This window comes from Impatiens glandulifera, chromosome 5, assembly GCF_907164915.1.
Source record: "Impatiens glandulifera chromosome 5, dImpGla2.1, whole genome shotgun sequence".
Classification (NCBI taxonomy): Eukaryota; Viridiplantae; Streptophyta; class Magnoliopsida; order Ericales; family Balsaminaceae; genus Impatiens; species Impatiens glandulifera.
In genome coordinates, this window is record NC_061866.1 from 12,832,123 (window position 1) to 12,854,651 (window position 22,529).

The window sequence follows — 22,529 nt, forward strand, 5'->3', positions numbered from 1 at the left end:
TTTTATAGGAGGTAATTTTAATATTTTTTTATTCATTCTTTCTTATTTTATATTTATTATTTATATAATTTTATTTAGTTAAATATAAAATAATAATAATAAATATAAATTAATATATATATATATCTTATTTTTTTACACACAAAAAAAACATTTATTTAAAATACAAATTTAAATATATATATATATATATATATTCACTTTATTTATATTTATTATTTAAAATAATATAATATTACATATTTTTATAAATAATTAATTATACTCTATTAAAAACTAAATATTAAAAAATATGAACTAAAAATTTTAGATGCATAATAGTTTGAGATTTCACAATCTAAAAGTGAACCAAAATAAAAAAAAACTAGTAATATTATATATTTTTAGTTTTAGTTTTATAATTGTAAACCTAATAATTTTACCTACACCAATTTAAACAAATAAAAATAAAATAATATAATTTCTGACTATTTTAAAATAAAATAAGAAATTAAAACTAATATTAATTAAGAAAATAAGATAAATATAATATATTTTTAACACTAATTTAATTTATAATTCTTTTATAGATTAAAATTATATATATATATATTAATAAAAAAAATAATAATAAAATTATTATTCGGCTAAATTAAGTTTTGTTAACAAACATATAAAAGAAAAACATTTGGTGGGGGGAAGAAAACGATGATATAGGTGATAATTTTAAGATAATGATGATTTTTTATAAAATAATTTATATTTATACATATAAATAAAATAAAAAATAATAATTTTAAATTAAAGATATTTTAGTATTTTAATTTAATAATTTAATTAATAAGAAGAGGAGTGCAATAATATTTAATCTTTTTAAATTATTTAAATAATCCAAAATAAAAGAATACCCAAAATCCTCAAATAACCCAAATGGAACATGCTTTTGTAGTTGTTTTTTTTAAAAGAAAGTGTGGCCATAAAAGATTAAGCACATAACCCATCAACACACTTAATCAAACACAAAATTTTTTGTCTGACGGGTTCGAACCCAGACTTCTCAAGTAAGTTAGGAATGTCCACTTTATAGCTCTTTTGTTATAAGTTTTTTGAGATGTTTATGCGATTGTATCTAGCTTTTATAAATCTTCTTTATCACTAATCATAATTTTAATTATTAAATCACTTATTTTATCAACTAAAATATATTTATTTTATTTTTAAAAAATTAAATTTTAAATACAAAAGTACATTATAGTAATTTTAATTTAAAAGTCCAAATAACCTAATTTTCCATTAAAACAATATTTTCTTATTTTTTTTACCAAACTAAACAAAATCCTAAAAAAATACCAATATGGAACTAGCCTTTATAATATTTTATTATGGACATTAAGGCACCCATCAAACTTGCTTAAGAAAGCAGTGACAAAATTAATAAAATAAGTAAAAAGGTGGTTATGCAAAGTATGAAGTATGCACTAAAATAAGTTCTTTTTTTATTTAATTAACTCATTTAGTGATACTCATATCAGAAAAATAGTACAAGTGTACGACATAGATACTATTGATTAAATTATTTTTTTACTCAATTTAACAAATAATGGTTTGTAATTGAAAAATAAAACAACTTTTTTATATATTTATTAACTATGCTTAAATTCAAAGTGTCGGGATTGTTGAGTCGAGAATTGTGGTTAATTTGAATATATATGTGAGAGTAAATGAATACGAGAATTATGATTAATTTGAATATACATGTGAGAGTAAATGAATATTTTGGTTGGATTATGGATTGACCGCTCATAAACTTAAAACGGTTAAAATTAAAATTACAAATGTTATATGTATGTTTCGAACTTACAACATAACAAAAACAAGTACAACATTTTAACCAACTAAGCTAATAAGACTTTATATTTTAAATTTAACACTAAATTTGATGAACGCCTAACAAGCTCTAACAATATAAGTTAAACTTTTTAACTAACTAATATATATATATATATATATATATATATATATAAAATGATGCTTAATTTCAAATAATTGTCGAATAAAGCTGTTGTTAATTTGGATATATATGTGAAAGTAATGAATACTTAGGTCGGATTGTGGGTTGACCAACCCCTAAACTTAAAACAGTTAAAAATAAAATTAAAAATGTTATATGTATGTTACAAACTTGCAACATAACAAAGACAAATATTATCCTTTAACTAAATGTGATTGAGATGTGGTTTACCGAGAGATAATAAATCGATAACAATTAAAAGTGGTTAAAATATATGAAACAAATATTTGATTGGTCAAAGTGAAAGTTTAATGTCACGATGAGAGGTTAATTGAGAAAAAATATGTGACAAGATATGTGAGAAGATGAGTCGTTTTACCGAAGTGAATAAAATATGGAATAAGAGTGTTTTATTTTTTATTTTAATATATTATTCGTAATTTATAAAAAAAAATTAAACATTGAATACATATTATTATAATTTATTATTAAATTTATTTTGTTTATATTTTTATCCGTGACAATCTTTCTAGTTATTCAAAAACATTAAAATAAAATAAAAAATTAATCTTCCTAGTTATTCTAAAAACATTGAAAAAAAATAAAAAAGTTCTAAAAACTTATGCAAAGAGATTTGAAATTGTTTTAACTCTTTTCAAAGAAAATTATTATCTAATGAATTTAAGAACTTGTTCAATTTCTTTTAAAACAAAAACAATAATCATACATTATTCATCCGTCTTTTCATCCATTACATTATTCATTTAATTATTTAATATATTAAACTTTTTTATAAAATACATTTAATTTTTTTATAAAAAAAGTAATAACTTCTCAAAATAACTAAATTTTTATTTAATACTTTTCCAAATTTAACTTAAAAGTCTCCTACAACACCACAAAAATAATATTACAAAAAAATATTTTAGCTTTATATGATATGGTACGTTTTAAGAGCTTTTTAAATAACAATTTGAATAATTCATTAAATTATTTATTTAATAAAAATTTGAGAAAGTGATTTTTTTCTCTAACAAACTTAAAATTTATTAATAATATAATGATAAAAAAAATAGTATTTTAATAATTTGATCAAATAATTAAAATGATATAATTAATAAAATTAGAGTTGAATTGTTGGAAATTATTTAAAATTTTTTAGACAATGTTTAATGTTTGTTTAACTCATTTGTAATAAAATTATTGCAAACGTTATACGTCCAAAATAAAAAAATTTAACTAATTTTTATTGGGTTAATAAAAAAATAATATTATCCATGAATTTTATTATTTTATCCCTAAAACGTCTCTTCACCCTTTTTCTATTTATAGAAAAAATTCTTTTTGTATATCAAGAACTTGTTTGATCTTGGTGTTAGATTAGATTATATATATATATATATATATATATATAATTGATAAAAGAAAATATATTTATTTGAATTTTAAATTATTTTAATTATTAAAAGATAGTAAAAATATTTTAGTTAATAAAATAAATAATTTAATAGTTAAAAAGATAATGTTTTTTATAAGGAGAACTAGTGACACCCCACTATCTGTCACGTTACCTGTTTCAACTCAAAATGTTTCCAGATTTAATCAAACTTATGACATTTTAGTCTCTTAAATCGACTCTTACATGTTACCACTTAACTATATTGGTGAATTAATGATAATGATGTAAGAACGAGAAAAAAAATCCTAAAATAACCATCCTCAAACAAGCTCAATATATCAAGTAAATATTTGGTCATAATTTGTTCATTCAAAACATTAAAATAAAGAAAAGGCCATAAAATTTTAGTTAGATTTGATTTGGGCTATAATTTGGACAAAAGCCCAACTTATTTGATAAAGTGGAAACGTGTAATTTCCTGCTCCATTGCATGTGCGTGGAAGCTCAGCTTACAGTTACATACAGACAACAAATTTGCAAAAATATTCATTTTCTCTTTCCTTCCTTTCTTTCTTCCTTTATAGTTTATACTCAAATCCAAGCCTGATCTATCAGATTCTTCTTTTCTTCTACACCAGACAGATTTCTCTCATACTCTCAATCCCGACCCATATCCAAATTTTCAATTTTTCCCAATAGATTTCGACATGGTTTCACCCGAGCAAAGCAATTGGATCTTTGATTGTGGCTTGATCGATGATATTCCTGTTCCCGATGGGAATTTTTCATCCCCGGCTCCTGGTTTTACCTGGTGTATGCAGGGTTTGAACGGTTCGGTAGGTGTCGGGTATGTATGAATCTGTCAAATTTCATTAATTAGGGTTTTATATATTCCATTAGATCTGTTTATGTTCTCGTGTTGCATTTTATTTGATAATTTAAATTAAATTGGTAATTCGATTGATTCTCCTTGATTCTTCAGCTCAATTTGTGGCTAATTTTGTCTCAAAGTGTCATTCTTTTCATTCTTATTTGGGGAAAACGTATTAGGTTTGCTGAATTGATGGTGTCTGTAGCATTTAATGATTGGTGTTTTTCTCTTCTTATTGACGTCTGCAATGTGTTCATTTGATTTTTGGTTGATTATCATTGATTAGTTTAGAACTAGGATGGGTTTTTGGATGGTTGTTATAAGTGTTTTATAGAAGCAAGTTTTGGAATTGATTACTTCTTTGCTTACTACTGGTCTATTTCACATGTAGTTCGGAGATCAGAGGAGGCTCTTTGGTGGATTCAGATGGTCACAAAGAAGTGGGTGGAAAGAAAAGGTTAAGATTTCCCTCTATTTCTTTACTAATCACATTGAAAAATTGCCAAAGTGGAATTGATTATATGAAAAATGCAATTGACCTAGATGGAACTTCATTTGTTCTAAAAGTTTTCCCCATTTTTATCCACTTTTTATATTTGCATTTCTACTATTTATCTACTATAAGAGGGTTGGGACTTGGGTAGTAATTAGGTGAAAGAGGGTAATTAGGACAAATCGCATTTTTGTTAGGAACGTTTGGAAGAAAGGCCTAAATTTGTGCCAAACTTTGGTTTACGGTCCACGATCAAAATTTTCAGCCAAACGTAGATTTCTTTGTTTGATCTTTTATCACATTGAAATTTTATTAGTGAGTCGTAATTTTGTGTTTCTATCACAATTATGTTTGAACTATATATTTTTTATTGACCCTTTTACGTTTGCTGAACCAGGGCTAGATCGGAATCATTATCAACAGCACCCACTTCAAAGGCGTGCAGGGAAAAGCAGCGAAGAGATAGGCTAAATGACAAGTATGACATGTTTGGACTGCAAATTCCCTAGTCTCATACAATTTTGTATTGTTTCAAGTAAGAAAATCTCACTTTTGTATATTTTCTAGGTTTACGGAATTAGGTGCAATCCTTGAACCTGGAAGGCCTCCTAAGACAGACAAATCTGCTATTTTGATGGATGCTGTTCGAATAGTCACGCAATTAAGGAATGAAGCTGAAAAGTTCAAAGACGCAAACTCTAGTCTCCAGGAGAAGATTAAAGAATTGAAGGTAATCTCATTTCACATTCTCCAAATGGAACACATAGAAACAAAATCATTGAGTTGTCACAATCACAATTTTCACTCAAAATGGCCAAAGTTAAATTGAAAGTAAATTTTCGAATAAGATTTTTCCTGCATGATGATTAGTTTTTGGATCATCAGATTATAGAGAGAATTTTTGGGATCATGATCAACATGATATTTTACACTTTAAATAGAATTGTGAAAAAATAAAAGCTGATAATTTTGTGTTGGATATACTTCTTCAACTTACCTAGGTTGAGAAAAACGACCTCCGTGATGAGAAGCAGAGGCTAAAGGTGGAGAAAGAAAGGTTAGAACTGCAACTAAAGAGTTTCAATGCTCAACCTAACTTCATGGCACCACCACCCGGGATCCCAACAATGTTTGCTGCTCCTCCTCAAGGCCAAGGTGTTGGTAACAAAATGGTACCTATTATGAGTTACCCAAGTGTTGCCATGTGGCAGTTCATGCCCCCTGCTTCGGTTGATACATCTCAGGACCATGTGCTCCGCCCACCCGTTGCTTAATGGTCAAGAATGGTACAAACGAATTCGCATAAAAAGGGTTTTAGCAATGTGATTGTTGGTTGGTCTTTTAGGAGGAGATGACTTGCTAGATTTGATTAAGTGCTTGTATTGACATGTAATGTTGTAGTAACATCTTTTCCATAAACTGTATGTTTGTTAACATTTTCTTGTCCATCAACTGTTTTTGGAAACTTCATTTAGCTTCCTTTAACCATATGTTTTGAAGGGAAAACATTTTCATGTGCAAGAACTAGAAGATTATACAGATTTACATAGTTCATGGGCTAGTTTTGACAAACTTTCTAAAGAGGATAATCATGACTTTTATTATTTTGCAGAATCTGTTTAGTTTGTGAGAAATATTTTTATTAGTCCCATGCATCTAGGATACAATTATCAATGAATTAACTGATGATTAAGTAGTAGAGTTATTTACTAAAGTTTTAATTTTCACTAAGAACAAATTTATTTTAAGTGGATGAAGAAAATTTAAAGAGGTTGAGTTCTTATGAAAAAAAAATGGATCAGTTCATGATTTGTTAATTTAATAGCTCTTATATGGTCCAAAAAAATAAAATTAATAGCTCTTGAGCTGAATCTGCATACCAACCATAGTCAATCTAATATTTTCTTGCAGTTGTGGCATTGTTAATTGAAAACAACCAACATCACAAATAATAGTGTTTTAATTATCCTAAACTTAACATGTTTGACCCGAACTTGAACATGATCAGATTGATAATTAATATCTACTCTCTTTTTCCGATACAAATCCGTTTAGAGTAGAAAACGATAAATACAAAACTTTAAAAAAGAAAATTATAAACGGTTTGACGGGTCTATTTTGAGTTATTTAAGTTCGACTTAATTTTGACTTTTTTATTAATTAGATTAAACATGTCACCTTGTTTTCGATCCAAACAAAAAAATACATGATAACTGGATTTTTTCGTGTTCATTTTATTTTTGTATCGATTTGTCAGACCTAGGTTTTAATTTGGTAAAGCATTTAATTTGGCTTTAGATGTTTGAAAACAGGTGCATAATGAAAATGGGCATATGCAAATTTTATTATTTTATTTTTTCTAACATATTTTTTAAAATAATATTAAGATATATAATAGATTAATGTTAAATTTTATTAAAATAATTAATTTAATTAATAATTTTATTTTTATAAAATTAATGACTATAGGTGAAAGTTGAAACCTGCTTAAAATAAATTTAATTTTTCTAATTCATTTCAAAGAAATTTAAGTAGTGTGTTTTGGACTAGTTAGAGTTAGAATTATAAATCAAATTCAATTTTCCTTCAAATTTCTAGATTTAAAATTGAATTATATAATATTATTTATATTATTAAGATATCTTGATCTACATATTAATTCATTTTTGTAATCATAAATTAATAAGATAATTTATTTAAAACATTAATACAAAGAATAAATATTAAAATTGTAATCTTAGTTCTTAATTTAAAATATTATAAAAAAATTAAAATACAAAAAAAAACTTTTTCAGCCAAATAATTCACCAAAATATAATTAAGATAATAACTTAGATCCTAAATTTTTTATAGTATTGAAGGATTTTAAAACAAAAACATGTACTACTCTGATTTTTATTATATTTTTTATCCCCTAATTAAATACCTAACACATTCTCCTAATTAGTTCTTCTCTTTCCCAACAACCAATTTTGAAACTTTTTTTAAATGAGAACAGTGTTGTAAGTTGAGGTGGTCTCGATAATTTTTAAAATAAAATAAAAGTATAAAGATAATATTTTGTTTCTATTATAATTCTGAGACACAGATATATGTAGTTTTAAAAATTTGTCAAATTATTATTACCTTAATATATATCTTTTAACTCCACTAAAAGAGAATGACTTGTCTTCTATTTTACAAGACTTAACTTGGCTACGTCACTTCGAAAAATCATAATGTATGGTCTTCCTTATAAATAGACTTTGACTTGGCTCGAAAAAGAATTAGGTTGTTGACAAAGTTGAAAAGTTTACTCGTTCACAATTGAAATTATTTTTTTCATAATTAAAATTTGTTAAGTTAAACACATCAATCTTAATTAAAATAATGCATCTAAAAAGTATATAATTTAAAATAAAATTATAAATTTTATAAAATATAATTGTTTGTCTATTCAGAGCTGTTAATTATAACGATGAAAATATAAACACGTGCAATGAAAATCCAATGCAATTTTTTAGCCGAGATATTCTTGAAGGCCAACATGACATACAAATTGTTCTATATGCTTCTAAAAACAGTTCAAATTGTTTTCACTGATTTTTTTTATTGATTAAATTTTATTTTTAAAGCTCTTTCAATTCAATTCTTGGCGTTACAATTTTTTTTTATATAAAAATAACCTCAGAAATACTAATGCCAAAAAAATCTTTATATTTAGAGTCATATTTATAACATATCAATCTTCAACCAGTCAAAACAAAATATAAAAAGACACAAATTTTAACGTGGAAAAAACCTTTCAACAAAAGTAAAAAATCACGGGACCCTTACGTCGCTTAAACCATCCATTATATTACTTATAATGAGTTATACAATGTTCTTACAAATTAAGGTTTACAATTTAATAGATTATTTAAACCTTTAAAAAAAATATCATTATTAAAAATTGTACTAAATATATAATGTATCTTCACGAATAAGGAAAATATATAAACATAGATATCTAGAGAAAAAAAATGTAGTTGAAGAACTAAGCCCATCATGTCAAGGGAAATTTGATCAAATGACCCTCAAAAAGGGTCATTCCTATTTTTAACCTCAAAAAAATCATTTTTTTTTTTAAACTTTTTTTTAATTTTTTTTTCCATTTTTACCCTTACTAACATTTTTTTTCTTCTTCTTCCTTTTCTTTTTTCTTTTTCTTCATTTCTCCTTCCCGTTTTCTCTTTTCTCACCCTCTCTTCCCCGGCGACTCCTCAGGCGACATTGCTCCAGCCACAGTCGTCGTCCCCCTATCTTCCCCGGCGACCTTGCTCCAGCCCCAGCCGTTGTTGCTTCCTGAATCACAAACAGGCCGACTCCCGACGATCGCCAAGACCGGAGACGTTGAGCCCGACGTTCGCCCAACATTACTGAGGTTAGTAATGCTTAGTTAGTTCTACTCCCCAATGATTTTTCCATTTTTTGCATGTTGAGTATGAAGTTTTATGTTTTTAGGGTTTTAGTTTAGGATTTAGGTTTTAGTTAGGGTTTAGGGTTGAAATGCTTAGTTAGTTCTATTGTTTTGGTTTGAAATGCTTTGATCCGAGAAATGTAGTTTAATCTGAATGGTTTGTGAATGGGGCGTGGATCGTGGATCGTGGGGCGTGGGGGTTGTGCGTGGGGCGTGGGCGTGGGCGTGGGCGTGGGCTTGGGCTTGGGCGTGGGCTTGGGCGTGGGCTTTGGCTTGGGCGTGGGTAGGGCGTGGAGCGTGGGCGGGGCTTGGGCGTAGAGCGTGGGTTTGGGCGTGAGTGGGGCGTGAATTTAATTGCAATTCAATTGCGTACCACGCAATATGTAAAATGAATTTACATATTAATAAGCAGGGATAGCTTAGTTGGGAGAGCGTCTAACTAGAGATCTGAAGGTCAGGTGTTTAATCCACCTTCACTGCAATTTTTTTTTCTATTGGAAATTTTAAATAAACCATGTGACATCCCTGGTAAAACAGAGTTGTTATGCTGTAATGGATTCTTTATCTAAAACTGACATTCAGATCTTCACCAGGAATAAAGTTTTTTTACCTTCAGATTCGATTTCAAAACCTCTAATTCGAAGCGCAATCAAACAGGATCATCACCGAGACCACAAAATGAGAATAAAGTGAAAGTACTGAAGAAAATGAAGTCTATCAAGTAAGTAGCTAGTAAATCGATGCGATTGATTATATGTAATTGAAGATTAATGAATTGACTATTTAGGTTACCGTTCTATAGAAGATGCCTCACGGTGAGATTGCGAGGAGAGGAACGATATCGCTGGATATAAGTAATTGTAATGATCTGAGTCTTGATTTGAAGAGCGACGCGGATTCAATGGAATGCGTTCGATCTCAATCTATGGATATGGTTTAAGTGTCTTAAGTACTATCAGCACATAGTATAAAATTGCCAATTATGGTTTATGGTATCAATTTAGACGACTTGCGAAACTTCCATGAAACTCGTTTTTCATTTTACTATTTGGCTTTTTGGGTGGAGAACTGGACAAGGAGATATGTTTAAGAATACATTTAACTGAATTGCCTGGTAAATGTCATATTTCACAATGATATCCTAGGACTCTGTCTTGAAGGTGTGCTTCAATGAATTTTCTCATTCAAAATTTTATGACTGCAGCAGTGTTTTGTTCCAGCTTGGAAATTTTATATTTCACAATGATATACTAGGACTCTGTCTTGATGGTGTGTTCCAATGAATTTCTCATTCAAAATACTATGACTTTAACAGTGTTCTGTTCCAGCTGGGAAATTTTATACTGTTTGGAAAATTATGAACCAATTAATGAATGAAGTAAGAGGTGTTAGAAGCTCCTTTGATTCATGTGACTTGTGATGATATGATATACCGAGTGCGAATACTTTAGAGCTCCATGGAACACCCCTGTTTTACTTAATTCTGCAGCTCATATTTGGCTTCTTTGATAGGGAGGGGTTGAAAAGGCAATATGTCTAAGAATACATTTTACCATTCATGGATGTTATAACTGAATTCTCTCTATATTCTGCCTAGGAATTGTCATATTCCACGATGATAGACATTTAGCTCTTTGTCATGACGATGCTTCAATGGATTTTCTCATTCATAATACAAGGTCTGCAAGAGTGTCCACAATAAATGCATAAGAGAGTGTATTGTGTTTGGGCATACTTTGAAAGAAGGAACTCTGCTAGCGGCTTATGTTGGAGTTTTATTTGATGCTATTATTTTGTCACATATATACTTCAATATATTTGTATTATTGTTATTAAAATTAACTGTTAATGTTGTTTCTAAAACATTTTGTTCTATTTGAATTGATATATGAGATCTCTTTTATTTTTTGAGATGATGCGTTTTTTTCTTCATTGTCTTTTTTCTAAGAACTTTTTCTTCTAGTTTTTAATGTTAAATTTTAATTTGTACACTTTTAGAATACTCTAATTTGCATTACAAATTAACAGTTGTGGCTTAACATAATTTTGTTTGCATATATTTATAATAATAATAGAAAACAAATGACTACTTAAACATAAACATTTATATAATTTACTTAAACACAAACTTGTTTATAAATCTGTTTTACCAGGGATGTCACATAGTTTGTTTAAAATTTCCAGTTTTACCAGGGATGTCACATAGTTTGTTTAAAATTTCCAATAGAAAAAAAACTTTTGCGGTGAAGGTGGATCGAACACCTGATCTTCAGTCTGACGCTCTCCCAACTGAGCTATCCCCGCTTGTTAATATATTTATTAAATTCGTTTTACATATTGCGTGGTATGCAATTGAATTGCAATTAAATCCACGCTCAAACCCACGCTCCACGCCCAAGCCCACGCCCTTGCCCCACCCACGCACTACCCCACGCCCTCGCACAACCCCCACGCCCCACCCCCACGATCCACGCCCCATTCACAAACCATTCAGATTAAACTACATTTCTCTGATCAAAGCATTTCAAACCAAAACAATAGAACTAACTAAGCATTTCAACCCTAAACCCTAACTAAAACCTAAATCCTAAACTAAAACCCTAAAACTTCATACTCAACATTCAAAAAACAAAAAAATCATTAGGGAGTAGAACTAACTAAGCATTACTAACCTCAGTAATGCTGGGCGAACGTCAGGCTCAGCGTCTCCGGGGCTTGGCAATCGTCGGGAGTCGGCCTGTTTGTGATTTCAGGGAGCAATAGCGGCTGGGGCTGAAGCAAGGTCGCCGGGGAAGATAGGGGGACGGCGGCTGTGGCTGGTTGGGGCTGGAGCAATGTCGTCGGGAAGAGATGGGGAGAAAACGGGAAGGAGAAATTGGGGGAAAAAGAAAAGGAAGAAGAAGAAAAAAAAAGGTTAGTAAGGGTAAAAAGGAAATTTTTTTATAAAAAATGTTAAAAATAAAATTTGATGTTTTTGAGGTTAAATATGAGGATGACCCTTGAGGGTCATTTGATCAAATTTCCCCATGTTAACACCCCAAACCCTTTTTCTTTATAGGATGTGTGCGTGTATGCGTGCACTAAGTTTTGTCGGTTTATAATTATTTTAGTTGATTTATAATTCAAAATATTCGATTTGGTCGGTTTATAATTATTTCGGTTGATTTTTTATTGGTTCAATTTTTTTTTCTTCTTAAATTCTTAGTTCAAATATATATTATAAAAATGTTTAAAAGTAAAATCTGCATTAATTAGCTTGCACGAAGATTTAAAAAAAAATGCTTCCTTTTCCAATGCTAAGTATATACATTCATTTATCCATAATTACACTACTTATTTTCTTTTCAATTTTGGAAATAGTTCATTTAGATTTTATTCCACTAATTTTAAATATTTACATATAAACACAATTTGAGAGTTTAAACATTTAATTATTCGTCCAAATAATATTATACTATATATATATATATATATAAAATGGAACATCAATGTGATTAAAAAAAATAAAAGGCATTTATAATTTCAATTTTTTGAAAAAATATAATTGTCAAATTAATGAATGATTTTTTTCTATTGTCTCTACAATCTAAAACCAGTTTACTAAAATTCTTAGTGCCATTCTCCAAATATAAGAGTTAACTCGTGAATAGTAAGAAATCACTTTAACGTTATTAACAAACATTTGAATCTTGTTTTATACTAACTTTCGGTCTAGAACGAACTCAATCTCCTCCATAGATTCTCAATCAATATGCATTGAATGAAGGAATTAGTCCATTCGGGTAATAACTCGTCCAAATGTCCCAGAGAGAGCATCAAATGGAGCTCATAATGTCTAAAATGCAAAGCTTGGTTGTCCAATTCTCTTAATTGGCCGCGGGAGTTTGAGAGCAGATTAGAATCTCAACCTGTAATACTGCCGCAAACTACACCAGAGTTGTCTGATATTTTATCACTGCCTGCACCACCACAATATTCTATTACTATTGACAGACTAAGACGTGATATTAGACCTCCTCGAAGACTTGGTGAAGCTGATTTGATTATTCATGCATTGAGTGTTGTAGAAGATATTGATTTTTATGAAGAACATTCTTTATATTATGATGTAGTCACTTGTGATGACTCTGATAAGGGGATGATTGTAATACAAGAAGAGATGAAATCTCTTCATAAGAATGGTACGTGGAACCTCGTAAAATTACCCGTTGGAAATAAGGCTATTCGTTGTAAGTGGGTGTATTAAAGAAAAGGAATGTACACATGTCATTGAATATACAAGGTTTAAAGCGAGACTGGTTGCGAAAGGTTATAGTCAAGTTCCAGGGATTGATTTTACTGACGTGTTTTCTCCGGTTGTGAAATATATTTTGATTGAAATATTACTTGGCATCGTGGCGATGCATATTTTGGAGCTTAATAGTTAGATGTAAAAACTGTGTTTCTACACAGAGTTTTAGATGAAGACATTTATATGCATCAACCTAAAGGATTTACAGTCTTAAGAGAAGATGACTATATTTGTTATTTATAGTTTAAAACAATCGTCAAGGTCGTGGTATAAAAGTTTCGACTCTTTTATGACCATCATGACTTCAAGAGAGGTGATTTTGATAGTTGCGTCTACTTCAAAATTCTCTATATGTTCAACAATTTTTACGTTAGTTATGTGAGTTCTCCATTATCAACTCGTTTTAAACTCTCTTTAACTATGTCACGCAGTCTGATGAGAATATCGAATATTTGTTATGAGCTCCATATTTCATTGCAACTGGTTCACTTATGTATGCAATGGTTTGTACTCGATTAAATTTGACATATTTAGTAAATGCAGTTAGCACTAGTAGATACATTATAAATTCAGGTAAAGAGTATTGGAGAGCAGTTTGGTGGTTCTTATGTTATTTAAAAAGTTCAATTGACGTTCACCTACGGTTTGGGAGGACTAAAGATGGAGTTGTCGGTTATGTCGACTATGATTTTGCTGACAATCTAGACAGAAAAAGATCGTTTGAATGTTTTGTTTTTTGTATTGGCGGTTGTGCGATTAGTTGGAAAGTTACTCTACAGAGTTCAGCCGCGTTGTCAACTATTGAGATAAAATACATGATCATTACAGAAGTTTGTAAAACTAATATTTGGCTTAAAGGCCTATTCGGAGAATTCAAGAAGGATTTACAAATGACAACAATCTTTTGTGATAGTAAAAATAATATTTTTCTAACAAAACACATTGATATGCGATATCATTTTGTATGTGATGTTACTGCTCGTGTTGATATTATTGTGAGCAAAATTAGTACTGTTGATAATTCTACTGATGACGAAGGCGCTCCCCATTGCTAAGTTTGAGCATTGCTCGAACTTAGTTAGTTTTGGTTGTTGAAGCCCATAGAGCTATTGAAAGAGGTGAAGATTGCTATGTTTATTGTCTATATTTTGAAGATCAAATTTTCTCTTGACATACTGGATCTGTGTCAAGGTAAAGATTATTAGATTATGGTGATCTAGATGTGTTTTAATCGAAGTCTGAGCCTAAACTCATGATATAATAAATAATATAAAGTAAAATAAAATCTTAATTATTTGATATTCATACTGAACAAACACGCTAATATTGGTCATGGTTTAGTAACAAACACGAATATTGGTCATTTTTATTATAAATTTTGTGTTATTTATTTATTTTTTTTATTGATATTTTATTTTTCTTTATCTTAATTAGTTTCGTATTGATATCATATTTTTTAACTAAGGTTAAAAACAATTATGATGACACAAAGACAACTGGAAACCTTTTAAACTCAACTTGAACGGTTATTTGTTTGAAGAATTTGGAGATTTCAAAAGGTTTAAAAACTTCAAGAGTATAAGTTAAAATAAAAAACCTATCTTGAACCTTCAATCAATCTTACAACATTTCTTTAACTTCGGAGAAACCCTAATAGTGGTTGATCCCAGGCCATCGACTACTACCGCCGGAGGCATGTCTATGCTCGATGATCGGACCCTTTCCCTTTGGGTCAATTACTTTAAGGGAAACAGGTTTAGCAGATACGGAATCGAATATATGAAGAAGCTGGTTGATATTGAGATCAACCCTGAGTTTATGTTGCAAATGCAAAGGAGATGGGACACTCGTACTCACACATTTCGATTTGGGAATCATGAGATGTGTCCAACAATTGAAGAGTTCAAGGCAATCCTCGGGATACCGGATGAAAGACAAATCTTACATTTTAAATGGCTTGATTCAATAAAGCCAGTATTGAAGAAAGAATTTGGGTTCACGAAGCATATTATGAAGAGGATTACAAAGCATCACGCGCTAGACTTGATGGAGTTGAGCAAGGAAGTCATGAGTGGAATTTACATCCCGGAAAATGAGAGAACGCAACTATTAACTATAGTCATCATCCTGGCTCATTACTTGCTATCCCCTGAAGATAACAAACCATCAAATTATGTCTTAAAAGTGGCGATTGAACTGACTAATAGGAATAAAGATCCAAGTGCAATCATACTTGCAGAAACTCTCATGGGGCTTGACAAATCTATGGGTAAGAAGGAGATTCTGAAACAGGGTAGTCCACTCCTATTGCAGATTTGGTTGTTGGACAAGATGGGAGTTTTACAGCCACCCCCGCCATCAATAAAATGGATGTCTCCATTAATGCAGATGGAACGCCTCTTGAAAGTTCAGAAAATTGATTTGGTGAAGTCTTTTGATGATGATGACACTCCTCAGATGATTAGGTGCACGATGCCTTGGTATGGCATTAAGAAGATGGCATACTCTATGGAGGGGATACCGATCATCTTCTTGCTAGGCCTAAATGAGACCACCTTTTATATTCCTGGGCGCATACCACAGCAGTTTGGGTTATCATTGGTGCCACTCATGCCAACAGGAGCAATTATACACGTACCCAAGTTTACACAATCCCTGCACAATAACTTTCCAGAGAAATGGAAGAGCATTCAACGAATGTCAATCATCGATCATGAAGATGAAGATGACGAAGAGGACCTGATGTCAGAAATTCTTAATTCTTAAACGCCAAGATTGTGCCATTTCTAAGGTATTTAAGATGAGATTGGAAGAAGAGGGGAAAGCAAAGTCAATTTAGCCGTGTGATAATTTTGCTTAAAATTTTGAAAAGAATGTTTAGTACAAATTGTTTCAAAGAGTTTAAATAATGATGATCTTCATAAATTATGTTGAATTTATGGAATTCTAACAATGGTTTTTGGTATCTCTTATTAAACAAAACCATTAAAATATGTAAGTGGATACTTTTTCATTTCATATATTCTTAGACTTTTCATATAGCTTTTCATTATCTCATTCAATGTATATATCTCTATCTATCTATTGTCTATCAATGAAGAGACACAATACTTTTATTATAATCTTCTCTTAAATGTTGAATTTTGAACCATGAAAATTAAGTAGTGAATATATTAAGATATAAAATATATTAAACTCCAAAAAGTAAAAATTTACATCAACTTTGAAATTTGAATGGAAGCCTCTCCTTTCTTCTCCTTCTGTTTCAGCCAGTTTGTTTTATCATGTACACTGTAATTCTTTAGTCTTTACTCATTTTCGGCTTTTATTGACAAAAATAACTTTTATGAGGATGCTCTAATATGACAGCTCTTGATGAACTTATCAGAAAAGTTCACGTACTTGGTCCAAAGTGACTTAAACTGTGGGAAGGCTATATCTAGCCATGGCTTTGCTCTTCCATTGAAATGTATTACACCAGCTCTTTCTGCATCTGCCATACTTGTATTATCTTGGTATCCTAGGCCTAGCATGTGCCAGAACGGATCAATAACATGTAAATAACCATTAAATGCAATTAGACCAGGCGGCAATGTCCCCAGCTGCCACAAACTCAAGTCGGACTTCAAATTCTGCATTTATAGCCAAAGGAAAACACAACTCATGATAAAATTCTGCATAATGGTATATTTTTTTTATTAGATTTTCTACCTGTTCAAGCCAGTAATGATAGGTGCGACTAATGTTTGTCTTCCTCCATGCCTCTAGATCAAAGATGTTCATCCCATAGGCCCAAGCACATTCGTTAGGATTAAAATTCTCAGCAATCAAAGGATGTGAGAAGTTCAAATAGCTCTTGAATCGTTTCGACATTACAAACTTATCTTCTCCTCTGCATGTTTCCACAGCTCCATTTACTTTTCCTTTCATGTCAATATCCCACAGAGGTGTCAAATCTGTTTGAACCACGACGTCGTCGTCTAGGAATACAATTTTATCAAGACTCGGAAACAGCTGCACAGGACAAAAAGAAAATCCTATTATTGAAAAAAAAATGTTCTAGCAAAAGACTATCCTTTATTATAAATGCTTATTACCTCAGGGAGATGTATCCTTATATGGTTCATCAATGAATTGTACTTTGGACTAAGTGCTTGTAACTTTGCAGCAATGATTCGAGGTTTCTCAGTGTTGTTTGCAATAATTGCAGAAGACCCACCTCTGAATTGAGACCTGAGTTTCTGATCTTTCTCCATAGCTTCCAATACAGGGACCTTTCCTTTTGTGAACCAGTCAAAATGATGCAACCCCTTCACTTCAATAATAGCTGGATTCAAAGGGTGCAAGGAGAACCAAGCTTGCATAGGAGAGTAAGTCTTCCTGTCTGTGATTACGTGCACTACTATTTTGTTAGGATTCAGACAATTTTGAACAAGAGATTTCGCCACAACAGAGGCTGCTAAAACGTTGTCCGAAGCAAATACAAAGTGGAAGAGAGAGTTATCAACAAGAGAAGGAACGTATTGGGCTGACGGGAGCTGGAGACGAGCGTTTGCGTTTGTGGAATGCTCATCAGCTAGCTTTAGAGCAAGACAATGCAACTGCTTTGGAATGCTGCTGGATGCTACGTGTCGATATAGGTACTCTTGAATTTTGGCTTTTCTTGTATTCTGTTCAAGTTGAGTTACCATATCTCTTAGCCTGCTAGCAAATGTTTTAGCGTCCGCTCTTTCCTTTTTCATTTCCTCCACGAAGTCCTCCAATGTCTGCGGCGTTTCATTATCATTATCACTTGCGGGTTCCTCTAGAATTTGATATATTACTTCTGGGACTGTAGCAATATCAGAATTTTGACGACCCTTTAAGTAATTTATCGGAAAAAGTTTAGTTTTCTTCTTCCCTAGGCATCCTGTAGAACAAAGTTTCAAGAAACTCAAACTTATACGAATGAAGATAAATTTTACCAAACTAAGAATGAAATACATACCAAGAGTTGAACATCTTGTTTGGCCATCTATGTTATCAACGGAGGTTAACACGAACAAGAAACGAATAAGAAAAGTGAAGAAGATCAGGGAATAGAAGATCATAGGATAGGAAACCTTCCTGGAGGCAACTTTAACTTTGATGAATTCTTTAACACCTTTTGTGGGGAGAAGAGTGACATGTCTTAAACTTGGAGATATGTGAAGCTGCATTTTGTGTTAGCATAGGATGATGAACTGGATGAGAGTTGTCTTCTTCTTCTTCTTCTTCTGGGAATTGAAGCCAAATAAGGAAGGAATTGAATTGAGTTTCAAATGGTAGGGGAAAGGGTTGCTATCAGTCACCTAATTAAGCTTGCTTAGCATCTGGTTTATTGTGTTCAAGAAGTCCTCTATCCTCTCATAAGTTGTGATTTCTCTCTTTTTTTCTGCTTAAAGTTTTTTTCCTGAGGAAAAAGACTTGAACTTGCTTGAGAAGAACATGTGTTAGTTAACTTGGCAGTTCTTACATTCATATAATATAAAAAGGGGTTTGCTTTACTTTGCCTCCAAAAGAAAAATAAAAAAACTTTGTGGGTGTTTCTGGTCTTGAAGGGAACAGCACTTCTAAAGTGAAAATGACCCTCTTTCTTTCTATATAATATGCAGAGGGATTGATGTTTGGTTGTTGAAGTGAAAACTACAGGTAGATGGGAAAATATAATTTTTATTTTGTGATGCCAGAATTTCTGGTATTTTTGTTTAAAGAATTTTTCTGTTTTTAGAAAAAGAAAACTAAGTTATTTATCATGGGAATGTATTTTAAGGTTGCTATATTACATATTCTTCTCTCCCTTTATAGAAAAAAAAATACTATATTTATCCTTTAAAATGTACACATAACTTAAAAATCTTTGTTAGTATGTTTAATGTTGCTAAAAGTTTTTATATTTTATAAATTAACGGTATTAAAAAAGAGATGTTAAATGTCTACAAACCTTCATTGCAATTAACTATATTTTACCCCAGATTTTTACAATATCAATATACTTCACTTTCCGTCAATTTCATTCAACTATTTTCCCATTAATTTCATCCGTTTTGACTATATCGTTTTACCGTATATGCAAAATTGAATAAAGATTTTGAAGGCATACAGTATAATTTGAACATCCAAAAACAATCAAAATAATGTATTTTTTTTTTTAAATTGTACAAATATGGTTTTTATCCCACGATAAATGATGATATTTTGAGACGTAGAAGAAGACATAGTAATCAAGCAAATAATCTACGTTTTGAGATGTAGTATAAACGAAGGCGAGAATGAGATAACAAATAAGTGTTAGACACACAGTGACAAATTCAGAGCTAGATTTCAACGGATGCTCCAAAATTTATAAAGTATAATTTGTTTTTACTATAAAACACTTATATCAAAAAATAAAGTATAATTAATAATGTTAATAATAAAGATACAAAATCATGTCGATACTAATAAAATATTAATCCTTTTACAATTCAACTACTATTAGACGTACAAACAAATGGAGACAATTGAGTTCTTCGGGTGTTCATTTGTTGAAAATGTTGTAAAATTTGTTCATTATTAATTGTGACAAAAATCTCTCTCGATGTATACTACCAAACTGTCGTTCATTCACTCATCACTCATTCTATTACGTAAATCAGTCTTGATAATTTTCATTGCAGAAATGACTCTTTCAACAGAAACAATCGTAATAGGTAAAATTAATACTAACTCAATCAACCGATATATCAATGCAAAAACTCTATATTTCTCAGTTTCAACCATCTTCTTAGCAAGACTTTCCAAATCTTGAATTATAGAAAATTAATTTCGTACATTTTGAATGTAAGTCTGAAGTTGGTTCTCAAGTACTATACAGTTAGTTAACGAAAAATTCTCCAGATAAAGTTCAGTAAGGTAGAGTATCTTACCAATATCAAATTGAGAAAATGAGTCCTTTGGATCTAAACAAGCATTGCAAATAAGTACCTTCGTAGTTGATTCCGAAAAACGATTATTCATCTCTTGAATTATCGTATAAAAAACCTATTAATATAAAAATAAAAAGCGAATAAAAAATGTTATTAGAAAACAATAAAAGATTTTTTGCCTATACACTATACATTAATATAGTACAATTTTTCTTGCAGCCACATGCAATTATAAATGAATACTTTATTTGGTAAAGTTTAACATCAAAATATAGCATATTAAGGGTATCTATCACAAAAACATACTTTAAGGATATATTTCAAAATCGGTCATACATAGAGAAGTGACTTTTATGGAACTAGCCCAAAAAAAATATAAACCAAACAAAGCACATTATTCAAAAAATGGGTAAGAGAGGCTCGAACTCATTTTGAATGTAAGTCTGAAGTTGGTTCTCAAGTACTATACAGTCAGTTAATGAAAAATCCTTCAGATAAAGTTCAGCAAGGTAAAGTATCTTACCAATATCAAATTGAGAAAATGAGTCATTTGAATCTAAACAAGCATTGCAAGTAAGTACCTCCGTAGTTGATTTCGAAAAACGATTGTTCATCTCTTGAAATCATCGTATCAAGAACCTATTATTATAAAAAAAATGTTATTAGAAAACAATAAAAGATTTTTTGCCTATACACTATAGTACATATTTTCTTACAGCAACATGCAATTATAAATGAATACCAAAAACACACTTTAAAGGTATATTTCAAAATCGGTCATACATAAATAAGTGACTTTTAGGGAACTAGTCCCCAAAAAACATAAACTAGACAAAACACATTATTCAAAAAAATGGGGTGAGAGAGGCTCGACCTCAGGATTACTCGTAGAAGCTATGAGACCTACGCGCTAGCCAACTGCGCCACCACCCCTTTGTAGTGATATTTGTCATTTCTAGTTATATATATATATAGAGAGAAAAATATATAATTCATAATTAATTTGTATAAATTATACTCAAACTTTTCACAAAAGTCAAGAGTACTTAAGCCCCTTCTTGCACTCCTTGGATCCGCCACTGTATGACAAATTTTTTTAACTCGTTTTTTTAATACAAATTTAAACAAATGTGAGAACTTCTACATATAAATGTTATGAATAAATTTAAAATATTGAAAATACATCATACATAGAAAAATACTAAATAACTCTATAGACTTCTTACTTAAGCTTAATTAACTCTTTCAAAATTTATTTGTTTAAGTGTGAGAATAACATACTAACCAACTTAACCAGACCACACCAAACCTTGAAGGTTGAAAAGTATGTTTTCTTATTAATGCTTCACAAAGTTGACTTGGATTTTCAAATGATATGAAAATGAAAAATATAACCTTTTTTTTTAAATGAAAAATATATTTATATAATTAAATTATTTCTTTTTGTGGTTGAAGAGCTTATGGTCTTCCTTTTTCTATAAACAATTATCTTTAGTTTACTCTTAAACCAAGCCGATGTGTTGATGAACCATATAAAAAGAAACACCCTCTTTGCATTGTTTATTTAAAGTTTTAAACCGAGCATCATTTTTTGTTTTTTTTAAAGCAAGTTTTAAATTGTCAATTTAAAACTCATATTTTAACTTTAATTACAAGGATATATGTTTAAAACATAAAACTAAATATGTTGGATATACAAAGAAGGGTAAAGAATATAAGGCAAATAGAAAAGTATAAACTTGTTATCAATACTATTTCAAGGAAAACATATTTTCAACAAGATTGAAAATGTCTTGATTATGACTGAAAACAAAACATTTTAAATGAGTAAAGATATATTCACAATTCATCTCTTCTTCCTTTTAGTTCTAAAACAACCCAAAGATGTTCTTGACAAAAATGAAGATAGTTTTTTCAGGACTCAATTTGATTCTCTTCCTCACCACATACACAAATTGATCAACAGTAAGATCTGTAGGAACTAAGTACCTATATAAATCGAATAATAAACTCTCTCAAATCGAATAATATCAAGTATTGAGGACGTGATTTGAACAAACTCAATCATCGAGCCACGGTTTCATCTTTATTATGATCCACGACAGAATTATACAATAGAAT

General features: G+C 30.3%; 3 protein-coding genes across 3 annotated transcripts; 2 read left to right on the plus strand and 1 right to left on the minus strand.

Annotated features, from left to right (window-relative positions):
• Positions 1-3,948: 3,948 nt before the first annotated feature.
• LOC124940594 (transcription factor ILR3-like) lies at positions 3,949-6,229 on the plus strand. The gene is made up of 5 exons (XM_047481119.1): positions 3,949-4,236; positions 4,652-4,717; positions 5,151-5,231; positions 5,321-5,483; positions 5,755-6,229. Exons 1-5 carry the CDS (start codon positions 4,097-4,099, stop codon positions 6,025-6,027), a joined length of 723 nt encoding a protein of 240 aa, XP_047337075.1. The 5' UTR covers positions 3,949-4,096; the 3' UTR covers positions 6,028-6,229.
• An 8,876-nt stretch (positions 6,230-15,105) lies between these two features.
• Positions 15,106-19,006, plus strand: LOC124940699. The gene is made up of 2 exons (XM_047481230.1): positions 15,106-16,273; positions 17,741-19,006. Exon 1 carries the CDS (start codon positions 15,178-15,180, stop codon positions 16,246-16,248), a length of 1,071 nt encoding a protein of 356 aa, XP_047337186.1. The 5' UTR covers positions 15,106-15,177; the 3' UTR covers positions 16,249-16,273; positions 17,741-19,006.
• Positions 16,633-18,680, minus strand: LOC124940698 (probable galacturonosyltransferase 12). The gene is made up of 4 exons (XM_047481229.1): positions 18,470-18,680; positions 17,580-18,391; positions 17,194-17,496; positions 16,633-17,114 (listed from the first exon to the last, which is right to left on the minus strand). The coding sequence occupies exons 1-4, from the start codon at positions 18,678-18,680 to the stop codon at positions 16,827-16,829; spliced, it is 1,614 nt and encodes a 537-aa protein (XP_047337185.1). The 3' UTR covers positions 16,633-16,826.
• Positions 19,007-22,529: the final 3,523 nt, after the last annotated feature.